The 16,106-nt window shown below is 49.1% G+C and overlaps 1 protein-coding gene across 1 annotated transcript in view; it reads left to right on the forward strand.

Annotated features, from left to right (window-relative positions):
• Positions 1-11,847, forward strand: part of ABI3BP (ABI family member 3 binding protein) — a 1,978,933-nt gene extending 1,967,086 nt beyond the window's left edge. The window contains exon 111 of the mRNA XM_085622401.1: positions 11,095-11,847. Coding sequence (XP_085478527.1) covers positions 11,095-11,210 — 116 coding nt within the window. The 3' untranslated portion in view covers positions 11,211-11,847. The remainder of the gene's footprint in view (positions 1-11,094) is intronic.
• The last annotated feature ends 4,259 nt before the right edge of the window (positions 11,848-16,106 follow it).

Genomic DNA, 16,106 nt, shown 5'->3' on the forward strand with positions numbered 1-16,106 from the left:
CTGAGGCCATGAAAAGTCATGCAACGTGCCTTTTCATGGCCTTGTAGCTATGAGTCTGCATTCTGCGCCTCCGGAGTGTCACAAAAGTGACGCTCTGGCAGGTAAGATATGCTGCAAAGGGCTCGTAAGTAAGCCCCTTAGTGAAGAAGCCTAACACTCAAAGCACAAGAGAAGTCAAAATATCTGGTGGAACGCCGTGGACAAGAGGAGTGTCTTACAGCATATGATGTAACACTAGATGGATGCAATGCCCAAACCACATGTGATTTTAAAGACTGTAATAGCAAAAAACTGAAACTTGATTAACTGTAAATTCATAGGTATCCAATCAAGCCTTCTGATTCTTAGGGGAACACCAGAGGGTGACACAAAACCTAAGTGAGATTTATCAAGCCATGCAAGGCCGGCTCGCATGGCCCTGCAAGGCCTGATATATCTAGAGTGATGCAAGGCAGCAAAAATCACTGCCTTGCGTTACTCTGCAGCAGGGAGGCGTTACATAGATGGAGCGTGTTTTTTCTTTTTTTAGGAGTTTTATATAGCTCGAACTTCACTCAAAGGTATCAAAGCGCTTTACATGAGCACCAGTTGCTTTACAGACGGACACATTCATTTTTTGTTAGGCATGGGGAGAATAAGTGATTTACCCAGAATCACAGGATGTTGAGCGTCACTGCCAAAATTCGAACCCGGTTCCTCAGCTTCGAGGTCAACCGCTCTATCCCATTAGGCCACATCCTCTACCCACTTATGTTGTTCCCACGCATCCACCCATAGATTTTGGTGCATTCCCAGATTCATGGTAGACCTGGTAATGCATCAAAATGCTACGCCTCCTCAGGTGGGGCATAATGAGGAGAAATATCATTATTTCTCCTCGTTATTTCCTCTTTGTACGTGCACTGCATTCTGCAGCACACGTAGAAAGAGGAAAATGCCGCTTAGGATTGCTTTTGTGCAGGAAGATGTCCCTTCCTGCACAAAAGCAATCCTTCCTACAACTCAGGCACTTTTCTACCATGACCCAAGGGTACCTGTGTTGGCGTTAGGCAGCCAATAGTGTGCCAGTGCTAGGATAGGGTAGGAATACACCGTATACTGGTAAATATGGGCATTCCTGCCCTTTCACGCAGTGCAGCACATCAAGGTGACTTGCTGCGTCGCGCTGCATGAAAGAATTATATATCTGCGCCCAGATTTGCCAAATGCATTGTGCACCGCACGCGGGGAAGGAAGTTTGTACAATGGTGCAGTTCAGGAAAATTAATATTTTTTCGCCCAGTCAGTGGTGGCCTGAAAACATGGTCCCTCCACCCAACACTGCCGATACAGCTCGGAACCTAGGAATTTTATTTGATCATTCCTTATCGTTTCATAGCCAAGCATTAGCCGTAGCAGGCATGTGCTTCTACACTATAAAAATTCTGAGAAAGTTCTTGGACCTATTGCCTTTGCATGCCAGGAAATCTGTTGCGGTAGCTCTAGTGCTTTCACAGCTGGACTACTGTAACAGCTTGTATGCGGGGGCAAATAAATCTATTATAAAGAGGCTACAAGTGGTCCAGAACGCAGCAGCCTGCCTGGTGCTTAGGCTTCCTAGAGGATCCTCTTCCGCAGTAGCACTTCAACACCTACACTGGCTGCCTATACATAAAAGAATCTTGTTCAAAATCTTAACTATCATCTATAAAGCTATTAAAGCATCAGGGCCAACATATCTTAGAACTAGAATTCGGCCCTATACCACACAGCGTCCTCTCCGATCATCCTCAGCACATTATCTGACAGTCCCTAGTTATCGACTGAAAACAAAAGGGGGAAAAACCATAGCGGTTCTGGGTACAAAAGCCTGTAACAGCTTGCCGCTCCAGTTGAGATTGGCTCAATCAGAATGCCTCCTTAAGAAGCTTCTAAAAACATGGATTTTTTCTGTCCCTGATAGCACTGTGTTCTCCCTGATATCATGATAACCGACAGGAACTCATAGCCTAACTCGTTTTCTCACCTTTTCCACTACTGCTCTATTCTTTGCTCATGGTCCGTTAGCGCCAAGATGCTCCTTGGAGTGAACGTAGCGCTTTACAAATAAACCCATTCAAATAAACCCATTCAATACACAGTAAGGCTGACACCAAGCAACGAAACAGAACTATGCAACAAATTATATATTATTTGGCAGGAGATTTAAAAAAAGGCATTCTAAAGATCACTTAAATGGCATAACACATGCCCCCTCAGCCCCCACGGTGCGGGGGGCCCCCTCAGCCCAGTACTCTTGCCAGAGAGCTCCTGATTGAGTCCAAAGGGTGCCACTCCAAGTACCTTGCAGGGGGCCCCTCAAGTTTCGTCACGCCAGTGTCACTTAATTATATAGTCAAGAAAGACGCACACATTATTGACCACTATCCAGGCATGCCCCACAGGGTTGAAATCATTTCTGCAGAACGAAGACTAATTATGTTACATAATGGGCTTCCAAGAGTGATTGCTTTTTTCCACTACTAACCTACAACAGGAATATACACAGCAACAAGATGATTAGATGTAGGCGTTCAACATATAGAAGCCTGAATGGGCACGGTAGCTTTTATCCACCTGTAAAGTCCATGAGACTCAAGATTATGCATCTACATAGTTTATAACTTTGGGTATTTACATATATATTTACTTGTGACTCATCCATCAATTGTATTAGTCAGAAATGTATGCACACATATGAATGGCACTCGCATTTAATAATAGCATACACTCATTGCCCAAACTCTCCAAATGTATAATAAATGCAATGCATGCATAGGGCTAGGAAAATTGTGGTAAATCTTTTTTTTCATTCCTTTGGTCTTTTTCGTTTAAAAATAATTTAACAGGAGGAGGAGCCTAGCGCGCATCCAAGATGGTCGCGTGAGCACAGGGCTCCCCGGACCCTCGCTGCTCCTCGGAATTTATCCTGACAATATCCTGATTTGGTTTATGGAATCTGGGAGAGGACGACCGGCTGAGCACGTATCTCTTTTCAGAAATTTAATCGGACCCGGGACTCCTGAGTTATCGTTGTTTGAACTTTTGGGACCCACCCGACGGAGGTGCCCGGGGCGAAGGTGGGCCGTGGGGCCGTGTCGCAGTTGAACAACAGCGGCTGCGGCGCGGTGCCAGGGGCCGCTCGGCCACTTTCGGTTTCACTTTCGGACCTCAGGGGGCTGGCCGGTGGAGCGATTGAGGTGGCGGGGTGTTTCCCGGACTTCTGCACAAAGCTTTGTCTCCACCTGCCACTAGAGTGCCTATCGCCTTGGGTCCCCCCGCACCGCCATATTGTGGCCTCGGGTGAGGCGCTGGTTTCCAGGGCCGGTATCCCAACTACTTTTGATCGGCGGTCCCCCTCGGAGTCAGTGGCCGCATGGGGGGCCCCGAGGGGCGTAAGACTAAATCCTCCCTCCGTGGAGGATCGGTCCAGACCAACAACATGGACCGCTACACTCAGGGCAGAGGCTCTCCTGGAACGGCCGGTCCCCCCCCAGACGTCGCCGGTGGTGGCACATCCGTCTCTTCGGAACTTTCCCTACAGGACATCATGGGCGCCATTGATGGCATCAGGGAGACCATCGCCACGCAATACGAGGCCCTGGCCCGCAAGATCGATACGGTGGCGATTGATGTCACCTTAATACGGGCGGACCTCTCCAAAACAAACGAGAGGGTTCAAACTCTCGATGCGCGGACCTCCACCCTGGGTGCGGATGTGTCTGACCTGCAGGCCGCGCTTGGCGACATCAAGGTGGTCAATGAGCAGATGGCCCGGCGGCTGGAGGATTTCGAGGGACGGGCCCGACGCAACAACATCCGTGTCATCGGCGTACCGGAGTCCCCCGACGACCGCCCGGTTGACCTCCTGGTCGAGGAACTCATCCTCCAACAGCTGACCCCTGCGGGCTTGAGTAAATTTTTTGCCGTTGAACGGGCTCATCGAGTTCCGGGCGGGCGGCCACGGCCGGGGGCCCCCCCGAGGCCTATCGTGGCCAAACTGTTTTACTACAGAGACCGGGATGCGATTCTGCAGGCCTCGCGGGTCCATGGCCCGGTTCGACATGAGAACTCATCCATTAACTTTTATCCGGACTTTACTCAACTTGTCCAGAAACAGCGGATGGGATTCCAGGGGGTGAAACGTGGTCTTCGTGAGCTGGGCCTAAAGTACTCTATGCTCTACCCTGCCAAACTCCGAGTGGAACATGGGGATCGGACTGCCTTCTTTGACTCTCCTGTGGCCGTGAGTGACTGGTTGGACTCGCTGCCGGACAGAGGTGGCCGTCCCGGGCCCTCTGCGGGTGCCAACGGTGACGGGTCCCCTTTGGAGTGACTCTTGGTCCTTGATTTTGCCAATTTGCACTGCTCGGCTGGGTTGTACTTCTTTGGTTCAGTGTGTTTTGCTAGTACCTGTGTGGGGGGCGGGCGGGGACGGGTCCCTTTCCTCCTCCGGGGTCTTTTTGTAGACTGGGGTTAGTTGGGCGACAGGCACACTGCAATTTGGGGGGTTTTTTTGGCCCGCAGGGGTGCAGGGTGGGGGGAGTTGGGTGTTGGGGGGGGTGGGGGGGAAGGAGGGGTTGTTTTGTAGTGTGGTTTTTGTTTGCAGGGCGAGGTATTGATTTTCTGCCACCTTTGGGACTTGTGCTACTTGCGGGGGGACCTCTGATCTATTGGAGGGGATGGGGGGGGACGGGTTGAAGCTGATGTCATGGAACGTCAATGGGTTGGGGGACCGTATCAAACGGGGTGTAGTTCTGCAGTATTTGCGTCGTCTGACTCCTGACGTGGTGTTTATCCAGGAGACGCATTTGGTTGGTAATGTCTGCCATGCAATGAACAGGGGGGGATACCGCCTCGTGGCTCACTCTGGTTTCACAACTGGCTCCAGGGGGGTGGGCATTCTCCTGCGATCCTCACTTCCGTTGGAGATCACGAGGGTGGTCTCAGATGACAGAGGGCGTTATGTTTGTCTGATTGGGAGGTGGGAGGGGCATCCCCTTGCCCTGGTCTCAATTTACGTCCCACCGGGCCTCCAGAACTCCACCTTCGCGGACTTGGGTCGAATGCTACTTGAACTTCCGGATGGCCTTTTGCTTATGGGCGGGGATTTTAATTCGGTGGTTTCGGGTGACCTGGATCGTCACCCTCCCAGGGCCCTCCCCGCTGCCCAGGCTTGGCTAGGTGGTCTGTTGGAGACCTTCGGCCTGGTGGATAGTTGGCGATTAATGCATCCGACCCAATGTCAATACACCTTTCACTCTGGGGCACATGGGAGTCTTTCTAGGTTAGACTATTTCCTTATGCCCGCGGCGCAGACGGGTCGAATTCGAGAGGTCAGGCACCTGGCGAGGGGTATCTCCGATCATTCCCCGCTGTGGCTTCTCTTTGACACCGAGTCGCGGTCTGCAGGGCGGATCGCTCCCATTAACCCGTGGTACCTGCGAGACCCTACGACCCGCGAGAGTCTGGTTAAGGCTATGGACCAATACTTTCTTGAAAACGAGGGGTCTGTGTTGTCTGCAATGTCCCTGTGGGAAGCCTTTAAAACCGTAATCCGCGGACACGCCCTCTCCCAGATAGTGGTGGCTAAGAAGCTCAGGAGTGAGGCGGTGGTGAAGCTGGAGACTGACATCTCGGGGCTGGAGTCGGCCTTGGAGGCGGGTGTCACTCCGGACGGGCTCCATGCCCTCAGCCTGAAACAGTTTGAATACAGATCTCTTGTCACCGACGCTGCCAAAACTATGTATAGGGAGCAGCAGGGTCGGTTGTATGATGCCGGGGACAAGGCGGGAAAGCTGATTGCGTGGCTGGACAAGAAGGAGAGAGTGAATCGTGTGGTCCCGGAGTTGCGTGTCTCGGATGGAGTGTGTGTGACTGAGCCTGGTGAGATTGTGGAATGTTTTGCCGACCACCTCCGGACTGTGTACTCCCCGGTGACTGATAGGGATGAGGAAGATTCTCGCCTTCTCCTGAGGGACATTGCTTTGCCTGGCCTTTCTGCCGAGGACCGTGAGCAGCTGGACGCTCCCTTGTCGGTAGATGAAATCGCGACTGCGATTCGGTCCCTTCGCTCGGGCAAGGCCATGGGTCCCAACGGTCTACCTATCGAATTATATAAGTTGCGCCCGGATAAACTAGCGCCCTTCCTCCGTCGCATGTTTCAGGAGTCCCTTGAGGCCGGTTCCCTTCCGGTCGACCAGCGACTGGCCACGATAGTCGTGATCCCCAAGGAAGGTAAGCCACGGGACCGCTGTGCCTCTTACAGGCCGATCTCACTGCTAAATGCAGAGCCTAAAATCCTGGCTAAAGTCCTTGCCAATCGTTTGTTGAGCGTCATCTGCGATCTGATTCATCCTGATCAATGCGGCTTCATCCCACATCGCAACACCGCCCTCAACTTGCGGCGTCTCCATGGCGCCCTCGCCAGGGCAGAGTCCCTCCCCGAACCGGCCGTGCTGGTTTCTTTAGATGCCACGATGGCCTTTGACACCATTGAGTGGCCATTCCTCTGGGCTGTCTTGACCAAATTCGGCTTTGGGGAGGGATTTCTTGGCTGGGTGAAGCTTCTCTACACGGGACCCATGGCTCAGGTGGTGGTTAATGGGCGGGTCTCTCGGCCCTTCGCTCTCGGTAGGGGTACGAGGCAGGGGTGCCCGTTGTCCCCTCTGCTCTTTGCTCTCGCCCTGGAGCCACTCGCCGCTTGGCTCCGCTGGGAGCCCTCGATCAGGGGGATCCGGTGGGCCCCGGGCTTTGAGGATCGGGTCTCGTTATATGCTGACGATATCCTCCTGTATCTTACCTCGCCGCGGCAGTCGCTTAACGTTCTTTTCGATGTTCTGACTTCCTACGGGAGAAATTCGGGTCTCACGATTAACTGGTCTAAATCCTGTGTCTATCCTATCTCCGGTGGCCCCCCTCTCCTGCCGCCTCGGCTTCCGATCCAAATATCTCTGTCCGGCTTCAAATACCTGGGGATACACATCTCGTTGGACCCGGTAGCTCGCTATGAACACAATCTCCTGCTTCCACTTCGGCGTTTGAGGGAAGACACGGCTCGGTGGTGTAGGCTGCCCCTGTCCCCACTGGGTCGGGCCGCATTGTTTAAAATGATGTCCCTTCCCAGGTTCCTCTATGCCCTTCAGAACTCCTTCGATATCATTCCAGTGGCCTACTTTCGGGAAGTAGAGAGCCTGCAGAGGAGACTGGTGTGGGACGGACGGGCGCGTATCGCCCTGGCCAAACTCACTCTCCCCTGGTACGACGGGGGCATCGCGCTTCCCGACATTCGCAGGTATTATTGGGCCTCACAGCTATCAGCCATTAACCATGCCACGTATGTGCCTGGCTTGAACCCGGCGTATGAGATGGATAAATTCCTGCTACCCGGCGGTAACTATAACAGGGCGCTTTACTCCCGCTCGGCTGGACGGACCCTGACGGGCCCCACTAAGATCGCGGTACGGATTTGGAAGGAAGCCAATGTAGCCATGGGCTGGAGTGAGCGACTAACATGCGCTACTCCTTTATTTGCCTCCGACCGACTGGGAAGCCTCTGGACAACGAAGGGGTTTGACCGTTGGGACACGATTGGCATCAGCAGAGTGGGAGACTTATGGATGAAGGGCGCGGTTAAGACCTTCGCGGCGCTCCAGAACGAATACGAACTCACGGAAAAGGAGTTCTTCCGATACGCCCAGGTTCGGCATGCCCTGCTCTCTGTCTTTGGGGAGGGGACCAAGATCCCGGCCTCTTCGCCCCTCGAGGACCGCATACTTGATGGTCATGTTCCCGACAGTACTATCTCCTTAATCTATAAAAAACTCATTAATAATCGGGCTGACCTATTGGTGCGCCTTCGGGAGACGTGGACGGGGGACGGGGTGGAATTAGACGACGAGGACTGGCAGTCCGCACTATCGTCCCCCAAGGAAGTTGCCATTCCAGCCCGTCTCCGCCTGGTCCAGTTAAAGATTCTCCACCGGGTGTATGTGACGGGCCCCCGTCTGGTCTCGATGGGATTCTCGGAAGATGGGCTCTGCAAGCGGGGGTGTGGGCTCAGTGCCACCTTTCTCCATATCCTTTGGGAGTGCCGGGAGGTGGCGGAATACTGGCGTCGGGTTCATGGGGTCATGGGACAAGTCACCGGGTGGCGCTGCTGCCGGAGGTGCGTCGCTGTGTCTTGAATGTGTGGGAGCCCAATGATTATAACGCGGCGCAGACTCGGTGGGCGGCCCTGGGCTACATGATTGCTAAGAGGGATATAGCGCAGCTTTGGGGCTCCACCGTGTCAGTATGGAAGGAAAACATGGACTGGTGTATGTTCAGGGAGAAGACTGTATATGTGGCCCGCGGTAAACCCGGGGCATGGGGTAGAATTTGGGGGCAATGGAACGTGTATCGTGGGGGTATCTGTACGCCCCCCCTAGTGGACACCGATATTGCCTTGTCCCCCTGACCCTTGATGGTTCCTTGCAACTGATTGTAATAATCGAATATAGATGTTCTTTTCCCGTTACCCCCCCCCGATCTTTCAGTACTCCCTCCTGTTGATAGCTAATTGAAGGTTTGGAGTAAAGTCCCCCGGATGTAGCCTGACCCACGCTTTTTGCCCGTATGCCTCGCCTTTTGTTTTTTGTTGTTATTTATGTTAAATGTATGTCTCCTGCTTCTCTCGAGCTATCCTGAGCCATTTATGGGGCTGGGCCCCAGGTGTCGCCTACTGCTTAACTAATGTACGATCCTTTCTGAACCTAACGGCCGGCCCTGGTGGTTGTAGGCCCATGCTTGTAACTGATTTATTGTTTCAATAAAAAAATTTTGAAAAAAAAAAAAAATAATAATAATTTAACAGATTTGGAGCTCTGACTACAAACTTTAAGGAAAAAAAGAGTTAAACGGCGCCGTTGTTACTCATATTCATTTAGGAGTACATTCAGAACTCAGTGGCCATGTCCCGAACGTATTGCACTTTCTGCTTCAGATTAATTTGGAAGTTTGTAGGTACTCAGATAACTGGGTGAAGTGCACCTAAATATTTGCAGGCACTCGGCACTATGGACCTCATTTCAGTGGCGTAACAACAGTTTGAGGGGCCCCCCTGCAATATACACAGAGGGGCCCCCGCTCCGGATTTATTCCGGAGCGCTCAGGGATAAGTACTGTGCCGAGGGGGCCCCCTGAAGCTCGGGGCTCCCCCGCACTGCGGGGGATGAGGGGGCCTGTGTTACGCCCGCCTCATTTATGAGATTTTGCCGTAGGGCAGCGCCGCAGGCCTTCCTGCTGCAGTGCCTAATTTGTAAAATATTAAGTGCCAGGGCTCTGACCAGGAGGCCACTGCAGCTTGCACCAGCCATCGCTCTTGTCATCGCTGCCAAAACAACTACTAACCATCTCTTTCGCATGTAAATGCGACAGTTCAGATTAATCCAGGTCCCCAAAGCTAAAGGAATGGCTGGGGAGGCAAGTATTAGCAATTTTAATGTATATTGTATTTCTAAACAACCATTGTTAAGCTCATCCCTAAATTTGATGAGCAGCACCAACATGTGGGAGACTGTTCTAAGTATGGTGTTGACAATGAGGTGCAGGTGCCGAGCACCGGAAACCAATTAAGTGCTGGTGCTGTGCACCGGAAAGCACTGGCTCAAATTAAGCACTGGCTATGGCAAAACAAAAGGGCAGGAATGCACCAGATCTATCAGATACAGCGTATTCCTGTCCTTTTCCCCTGCGCTGGTGCACAATGGACTGCTGTGCGCTAACGCAGGCACCTTTGCACCATGGTGCAAAGGTGCCTGCATTGCTGGATGATTCTTTTTGTGCAGGAAGGGAAACCTTCCTGCTCAAAAACAATCACAAGAGGCTTTTTCCTCTTTCTATGGGTTAATCAGAATGCAGCACACATAGAAAATGGAAAAACAAGGAGAAATAAAGAGATTTCTCCTCGTTGTGCCTCCCTCATGCCTCACCTGGGGAGGCGTAGGTTTTTGGCGCTGCCTCAGATTTACGATTTCTCGTAAATCTGGGGCAGTGTCAAAAAGCCATGGATGTTGGTAGGAACGTCCCCAACACCCATTGCACGCCCCTTTAACGCAAAAAGCTGCGTTAAAGGGGACCATATTTACGAGGCAGCATTTAGCCAAACAAAGTGGCTTAGTGCTGTCTAATAAACATAGAGCAGGGTTTTGCACCACCATGGAACCTCACAAAAAGTTACTTTCCAGCAGCGCAAGGGGCCTCATATAGGAGGCCCTGTGTTTCTATTTCGCAATCTCCGCGGTCACCGCGTTTGAGCTGTGACATTACTATTTCCCTGTGTATGGAGCCCTCCCTCCTAATTAGTCAGCCACCATTTCGGAAAATAAAACATACCAAGGGATACTTAAAGCATTTTTTTTGTTCCTGGTAGCGCAAGACATCTGCAATGGTCACAAGCCAGATGGAATAGAACCAGTACATGCCTGAAGCAGTCCTGGGTACATCTGCAGCATGTAGCACAGCTGTAACCCCCCCCCCCCCCCCCACCATTTGCTTCGGCCATCATGTGAAACGAATGTGCGTGGATGTGAAGGCAACACAATTCCAGGGTAGTAGAAGCGACATTCTGTACACTCTGCCCCACATACGTCCTGAGAGGATTGGCTCTTTGTCTCCCATTGACCCCTCCAAAGCCCTCTGTTGTCTTCTGGCAAAAAAGGAAGCTACAGAGAGTAAAGCGGTCTTTTCCGCTACGTTTACCTTCGGCTGCGAAGGCACTGCCAGCGGGTACCAAAGCGCAAACTGGGGATACACCTCTATCCATTTCTAGCCCTAAGTGAAATCCATCAGGGTGAAACCTAGGTGTTATTTTGGCAAACATCCAACTCTCTGCCAGTCTGCCACCTTCACCTATTGTGTCTGATACGTTACTAAGTAGTTCACTTTAGCGACCTTCTCAATGTGGGCACGAGGATATTTAATTATCCTACTTATGAGTGGGAATAACGACGTATAATTTACTTCGGGGGGCGGGGGGGGTAGTTATTGCAGAAGCTTTTCCACAGTTTTTGTGATATATTCTTCCTCTCTTTACAGGTTTTTACAGATCTGTGCGCCAGCAGCCTGTCGAGTTCGGTAAAATGGGGTCTCAGACTCACATCCGCTACGTGCAGTGGTACGAATGTGGAACAACAATACCCGGGAAATGGTGAAGGGGTTTTGCAGCTGAAGAGAAGAGCACGTCACCACCACAGCGACCACCTCATAGCCCGCGGGGTGTCATCTGTGTGGCCGGTTATCATTTAAATCCGTCTGTTATTGTATAAAAATATTACAAAAAGTTCTATCCAACAAGATTATTACAGAGTTTACTCGTTAGTTCCATAGTCTGCTTATGTATTTATCGTGTTGTAGTACAACTTTTGGAGGGAAAAAAAAGAGATTCACAGGCTGAAGTGTCGGGAAGCTGGCTCCCTGTTCGTGGTATCTTGAGTGATACAGTTTGTATATTATTTATCACAAATGTTGTAACAGATGTTTTGAAGCACAGGTGTGGCAAGGCCGATGTCCAGGCAGGTGCAGCGTGTATTTGTATAGTCTCGGTGTTGTATGTTATGTGTACAGGATGTTCTATCATTACAAGGTCGTGGATCGTCCCAATGAGATTCTAAGTTATTGCATCCAAGTGACCCGGACGCCGCCACCCAAGTGCCTTCGCTGAGCGCGCCACCCAATCATCATTCAATCCCAAGGAGACTGTATTCCAGGAGGACTCGTGTTGTGACGCGTTCCTCATGTTGTGTTGTTGTTACTGATTCTATATAATAAAGGATACACGATCTAAAGAAATGGAAATTGCTTTAATTTGAAACTGGCGAACATCCCCTCCACGGATTGTACATTCTATGATCCAAGCTAGATCGACATTTATAGTGCACCGGTTTATTGACATTTCCTTTGGTATCATTGACTTCCACTGAGGCTTTTTCAGTACAGTGAGGTCTGCGCTTGAGTTTACTAAAGAGCTTTGGCTCCCAAGAACATTCCGTGTTGGACAAATGAAATGGTGAAGGAATATGGGTTCACCAAGAGGGAACAGGGCTTGTGCATTTAATATCTCCCCAGCACTCGCTACTATCAACATATAATCATGTTATTTTATTTAAATTACAGATGTCAACAATTCTTATTTTTCTTGTAATTTTTGATTTATTTGCAGTGGCGTAACAAAATTGGAGGGGGCCTCCCTGCAAATTACATAGAGGGGCCTCACTCAGGAGCTCTCAGGCCAAAGTACTGTCCTGAGGGCCTTTGTTACACTACTGCAATTGCGACACAATACAAAGAAAAGAGGATGAACATTTCCACAAAATGATTCCTGAACCTTTTTCTTTGGAAGCCTCAAGCAAGAAATAAACCATTGTCTATAAACCTATGGACCAGTGCCTCTGCACCCTAATGGAAGTAGGGATATGAAAAGGGTGAGGAAGTCAGGGCATCTCATGGGATTCAGCTAGCCTTGGGTGTGAAGGAAGCAGGCACAGGAATCCTAGAACACAGCTGTCAATCCCCCAGAGCTGGCCACCACGTTGCCTTCATTCTATCTATAATTTGCCACGCCTGCTTGATTCTGGTAGTCTGGTAACTCAGTCATTGACAACTTTCCCGCTGCTACACCGTAGGAGGAGCCTAGTTGTAGTCAGGCATAGATTTACGTTGAAGATATACGTGCATCTTTGTACAGCTACATGGTAATGAGGAGTCCTTATATATATGCTTAAAGGTCAAAGTAGAACTTTAAAATATGTGCTGCGTCAGATGCATTACCAGATCAGATCTATTCTTAAAACATACATGAAGATATGACATTAATAGAGACTATCTCAGGAAGGAACTGACAAGTGATTAACAGTGCGCTAAAAAAACTGACACAAGGCCACATAGATGGTATGGCAGGGCTCCATGACTGTTTACCTGTACAGAGGGCCTCTAGGACACAGATAACAGCAAACAGTACTAATACAGGTGACACAGGTTGGGTGGAGAGCCTTAAGACCTCAACCACCCTATGGAACACTCCACAGTGAAAACATTGGCATTGTTCACATTCAGGTTATATAGAAAATGTTATGGTGTGACCCCACCCTATAGAACATCACAAAAGGGGAAACACATACTACAAATGTATGTATGTGGGACAGGAGAGCTCAAAATGAGCTTCTGCGCTGCGTGCCAGTGAAAGGGCAGGAATGCACTGTATTTAAGGCAAAACAGTGCATTCCTGCCTTTCCCCCTGCTCTGGAGCCCTTTTGGCAGCCAAGCACCAATGCAGGCACCCGTGCACCGTCCTGCACAAAAACAATACCGAGAGGCAAACTACTCTTTCTACATGTGCTACGGAATGCAGCACACATAGAAAGCGTTTCAAGTTTAATTTTATTTTGCATAGTTACTAAAAACCATTGCAAAATTTTTTGAAAAGAATAAATGCAGTATAGCTAATATTGTACACCAATAAAATCGATAAAACACACGCTAAAAATACTGTACAGTGGTTAAAAATTATCATAGAATGAGGAACTAACAAGAAGAAATAAAGATATTTCTCCTCGTTACGCCTTCCCTGGAAAAGTGCATTCCCAGGTTTACCAGTTCTGGTAAATCTGAGAATGTGTCAAAACCCATGGGAGTTGACACCTGCCATGGGTAAATATCTAATAGAGCATGAGGGCTATAACTGTTCAATATTTCAATATATCGCTCCAGCGACTTTGTTTCAATGCCAACAGCTCCATCTAGTAATCCAGTAACGAAAAAACTGAAGCAAAATAGAAAAAAAGCTACAGGTGGCTCTTCCCCTTTGGTATCTCCTTTGAGTTGGGAAATCAAACCTACCAATGTACTGACCTTGAGGCAGCAACCTGTACACTTGGACTACAACTTAAGGACTCATTGTTGCTCCAGGAAGAGAATTTTCAACCTGTCGACCAGGTACTGCAAACCTGCAACAATTGGCAACTGCCAAAAGCACAACGGCGGTGAGTCTGATGATGAATCTGACAACAAGGTTGTTTCCATGGTGGTGGATGAGAAATTGGTCAGCTTACAAGAGGATTGTTCTGGTTACACACCAACTGAAGGGTGATCAATCCAGTTGTGTGGATCCTATTGTAGAATTTGTTGTTGGGGTAAACCTTTAAAACTTTAAGTATATTCGGGGGCCAGAATCTGTATGATAACCCAAGAGCTTTTTGAGGAAACTTGGGGTGAGAGGTAGTTGTTGCCACCTGATTGTTCTCCTCTGTTGTAGGAGGGTTGCAGGACTGAATTGTTGGGGTACTTTAAGGATTAATTGGAATTAAAGGGCAGGAAGATCAGAGGGAAGGTCTATGTGGCAGTAAAGGGCCTCAATATCCTGGGGATGTTTCACCAGGGGCTTTTTGGGATGATTTTAAAACCAGGGGCTAGAGAACAGGTTCTCGTAGTTGACTGTGATGATGGACAGAGATGAAAGAGTAAGTTTCCCACTGTATTTAGCGATAATTAAGTAGAAGTCATGGTTTCAAGCACCAAATAATCCCAAAAGAGGTTGCAGTCCCTATCAAACTCAAACTCAGAGGGGTGCCCATTCAGTGAGAGAAGACTTGGACAACAAATTTAAGAGTTTGTGTGTTAAAGGTATAATTAGGCTTTCCTGTTTTCAGTTTCTATTTTTGGTAAATTCTGGTGGTGTTTTTTCAGTGTTTACCAGTGATTTCAATACCTCAAAAAAAGTGCTTTTCAGTGGTTACTCATTTTCGCGCCATAAAAAACAACTGAAACAGTGTTTTAACGGTGTTTATGGAACGCTTTGCTTTTATTATTGCTTGCTTTCTTCATTGATGCATGGTATATAGACAGTGTACGTACAGTGTATATGAGGTCCAAATACATTTTTACAAGTCGAACTTATTGTAGTACACCATACAATATTTCTTCAGTAAGACTTTGGTCATTCGTGCTCTCTCTTTCCATCCCATGTAAACTTTTATTTGTGAAAAAGCCCTCTCGACATTGGCACTTGAGACTGGCAGTGCCAAAACAGCCTGTACACAATTTGCCAACTCTGGCCACTGACAACTATTTCCATGCCAATACTGGTGCACCTGAAGGTTGACATTCTCTAGGACAGGCTCTGCAACATAAAGCATTGAACTGGGTGCATATGCCCTGAGAGGTATTAAAGCGGTCAAAAATGAAGCTGTACTTTGCAAAGTCTGGAGAAAATTCACCTTTATGGTAGGGATCTAACACTTGTACAGAGTACCACAGTGAGGTTTCATTGACTTCAAACGCCATGGTTGGTTAAGGGACATTTCTATTCTAAAGGAGGAGCAAGAACCAAAGTCTGCAGAGGCCCGGACATAGTGAACTGTCTCAAATTGTCTCTATGCCTATACAGCAGGAGCCACAGAAAATGCCCTAGTTGCTGTGGTGGCTCTCAGCCTAGGCCTGCAATTAACTCAACTGAAGTAGGTGTCTCTACAGATTAAGATAACTTTGCCAGCTCAGTTATGAGCTCCGAAGGGGGTGACCTGCCAAAAGTTACCCCACAAAAAACAGAAAATATGCTCTGATCCCAGGCTGAGCAACAGACCAGACAAATGTAGGCTCTGAAACCTACGACTGCCTGACTGACAGAGCAGAAATGTTTCCCTACACCCGCGCAGGCTGATTAACACACTAGCTAATATTTTGTATTTCAAACGTCTGCTAGCAAACTCCCCAAGCCATTTAAAAGGGGTCTCCACATAATAGCGTTAGTGGGGCCAGCATAGAAAACATTCTAGGCAGAACACGGCGAAAGAGATTCAAGTAGGGGACAAATCTCCAACCCAACACTAGCTCGAAGTTTTGTCATAAAGGAGCCTGCTAGAGTGCCTCTCACTCATATGTGGGGTCCCCGTGGATTTAGGGCACAGACCACCCAACCACCTGGTTTCTCGAGCTAACCCCGGATGTTGTTGCTCAATAACTGGTTGGGAGTTCCTCTTCTCTCACAAGATGGGGTCAAAAATAAACAAAATGGCACCAAAGACAGGGCCTCGCATGCCCTGACCTAATTGCAA

This window comes from Triturus cristatus, chromosome 8 (genome assembly GCF_964204655.1).
Source record: "Triturus cristatus chromosome 8, aTriCri1.1, whole genome shotgun sequence".
Taxonomy (NCBI): Eukaryota; Metazoa; Chordata; class Amphibia; order Caudata; family Salamandridae; genus Triturus; species Triturus cristatus.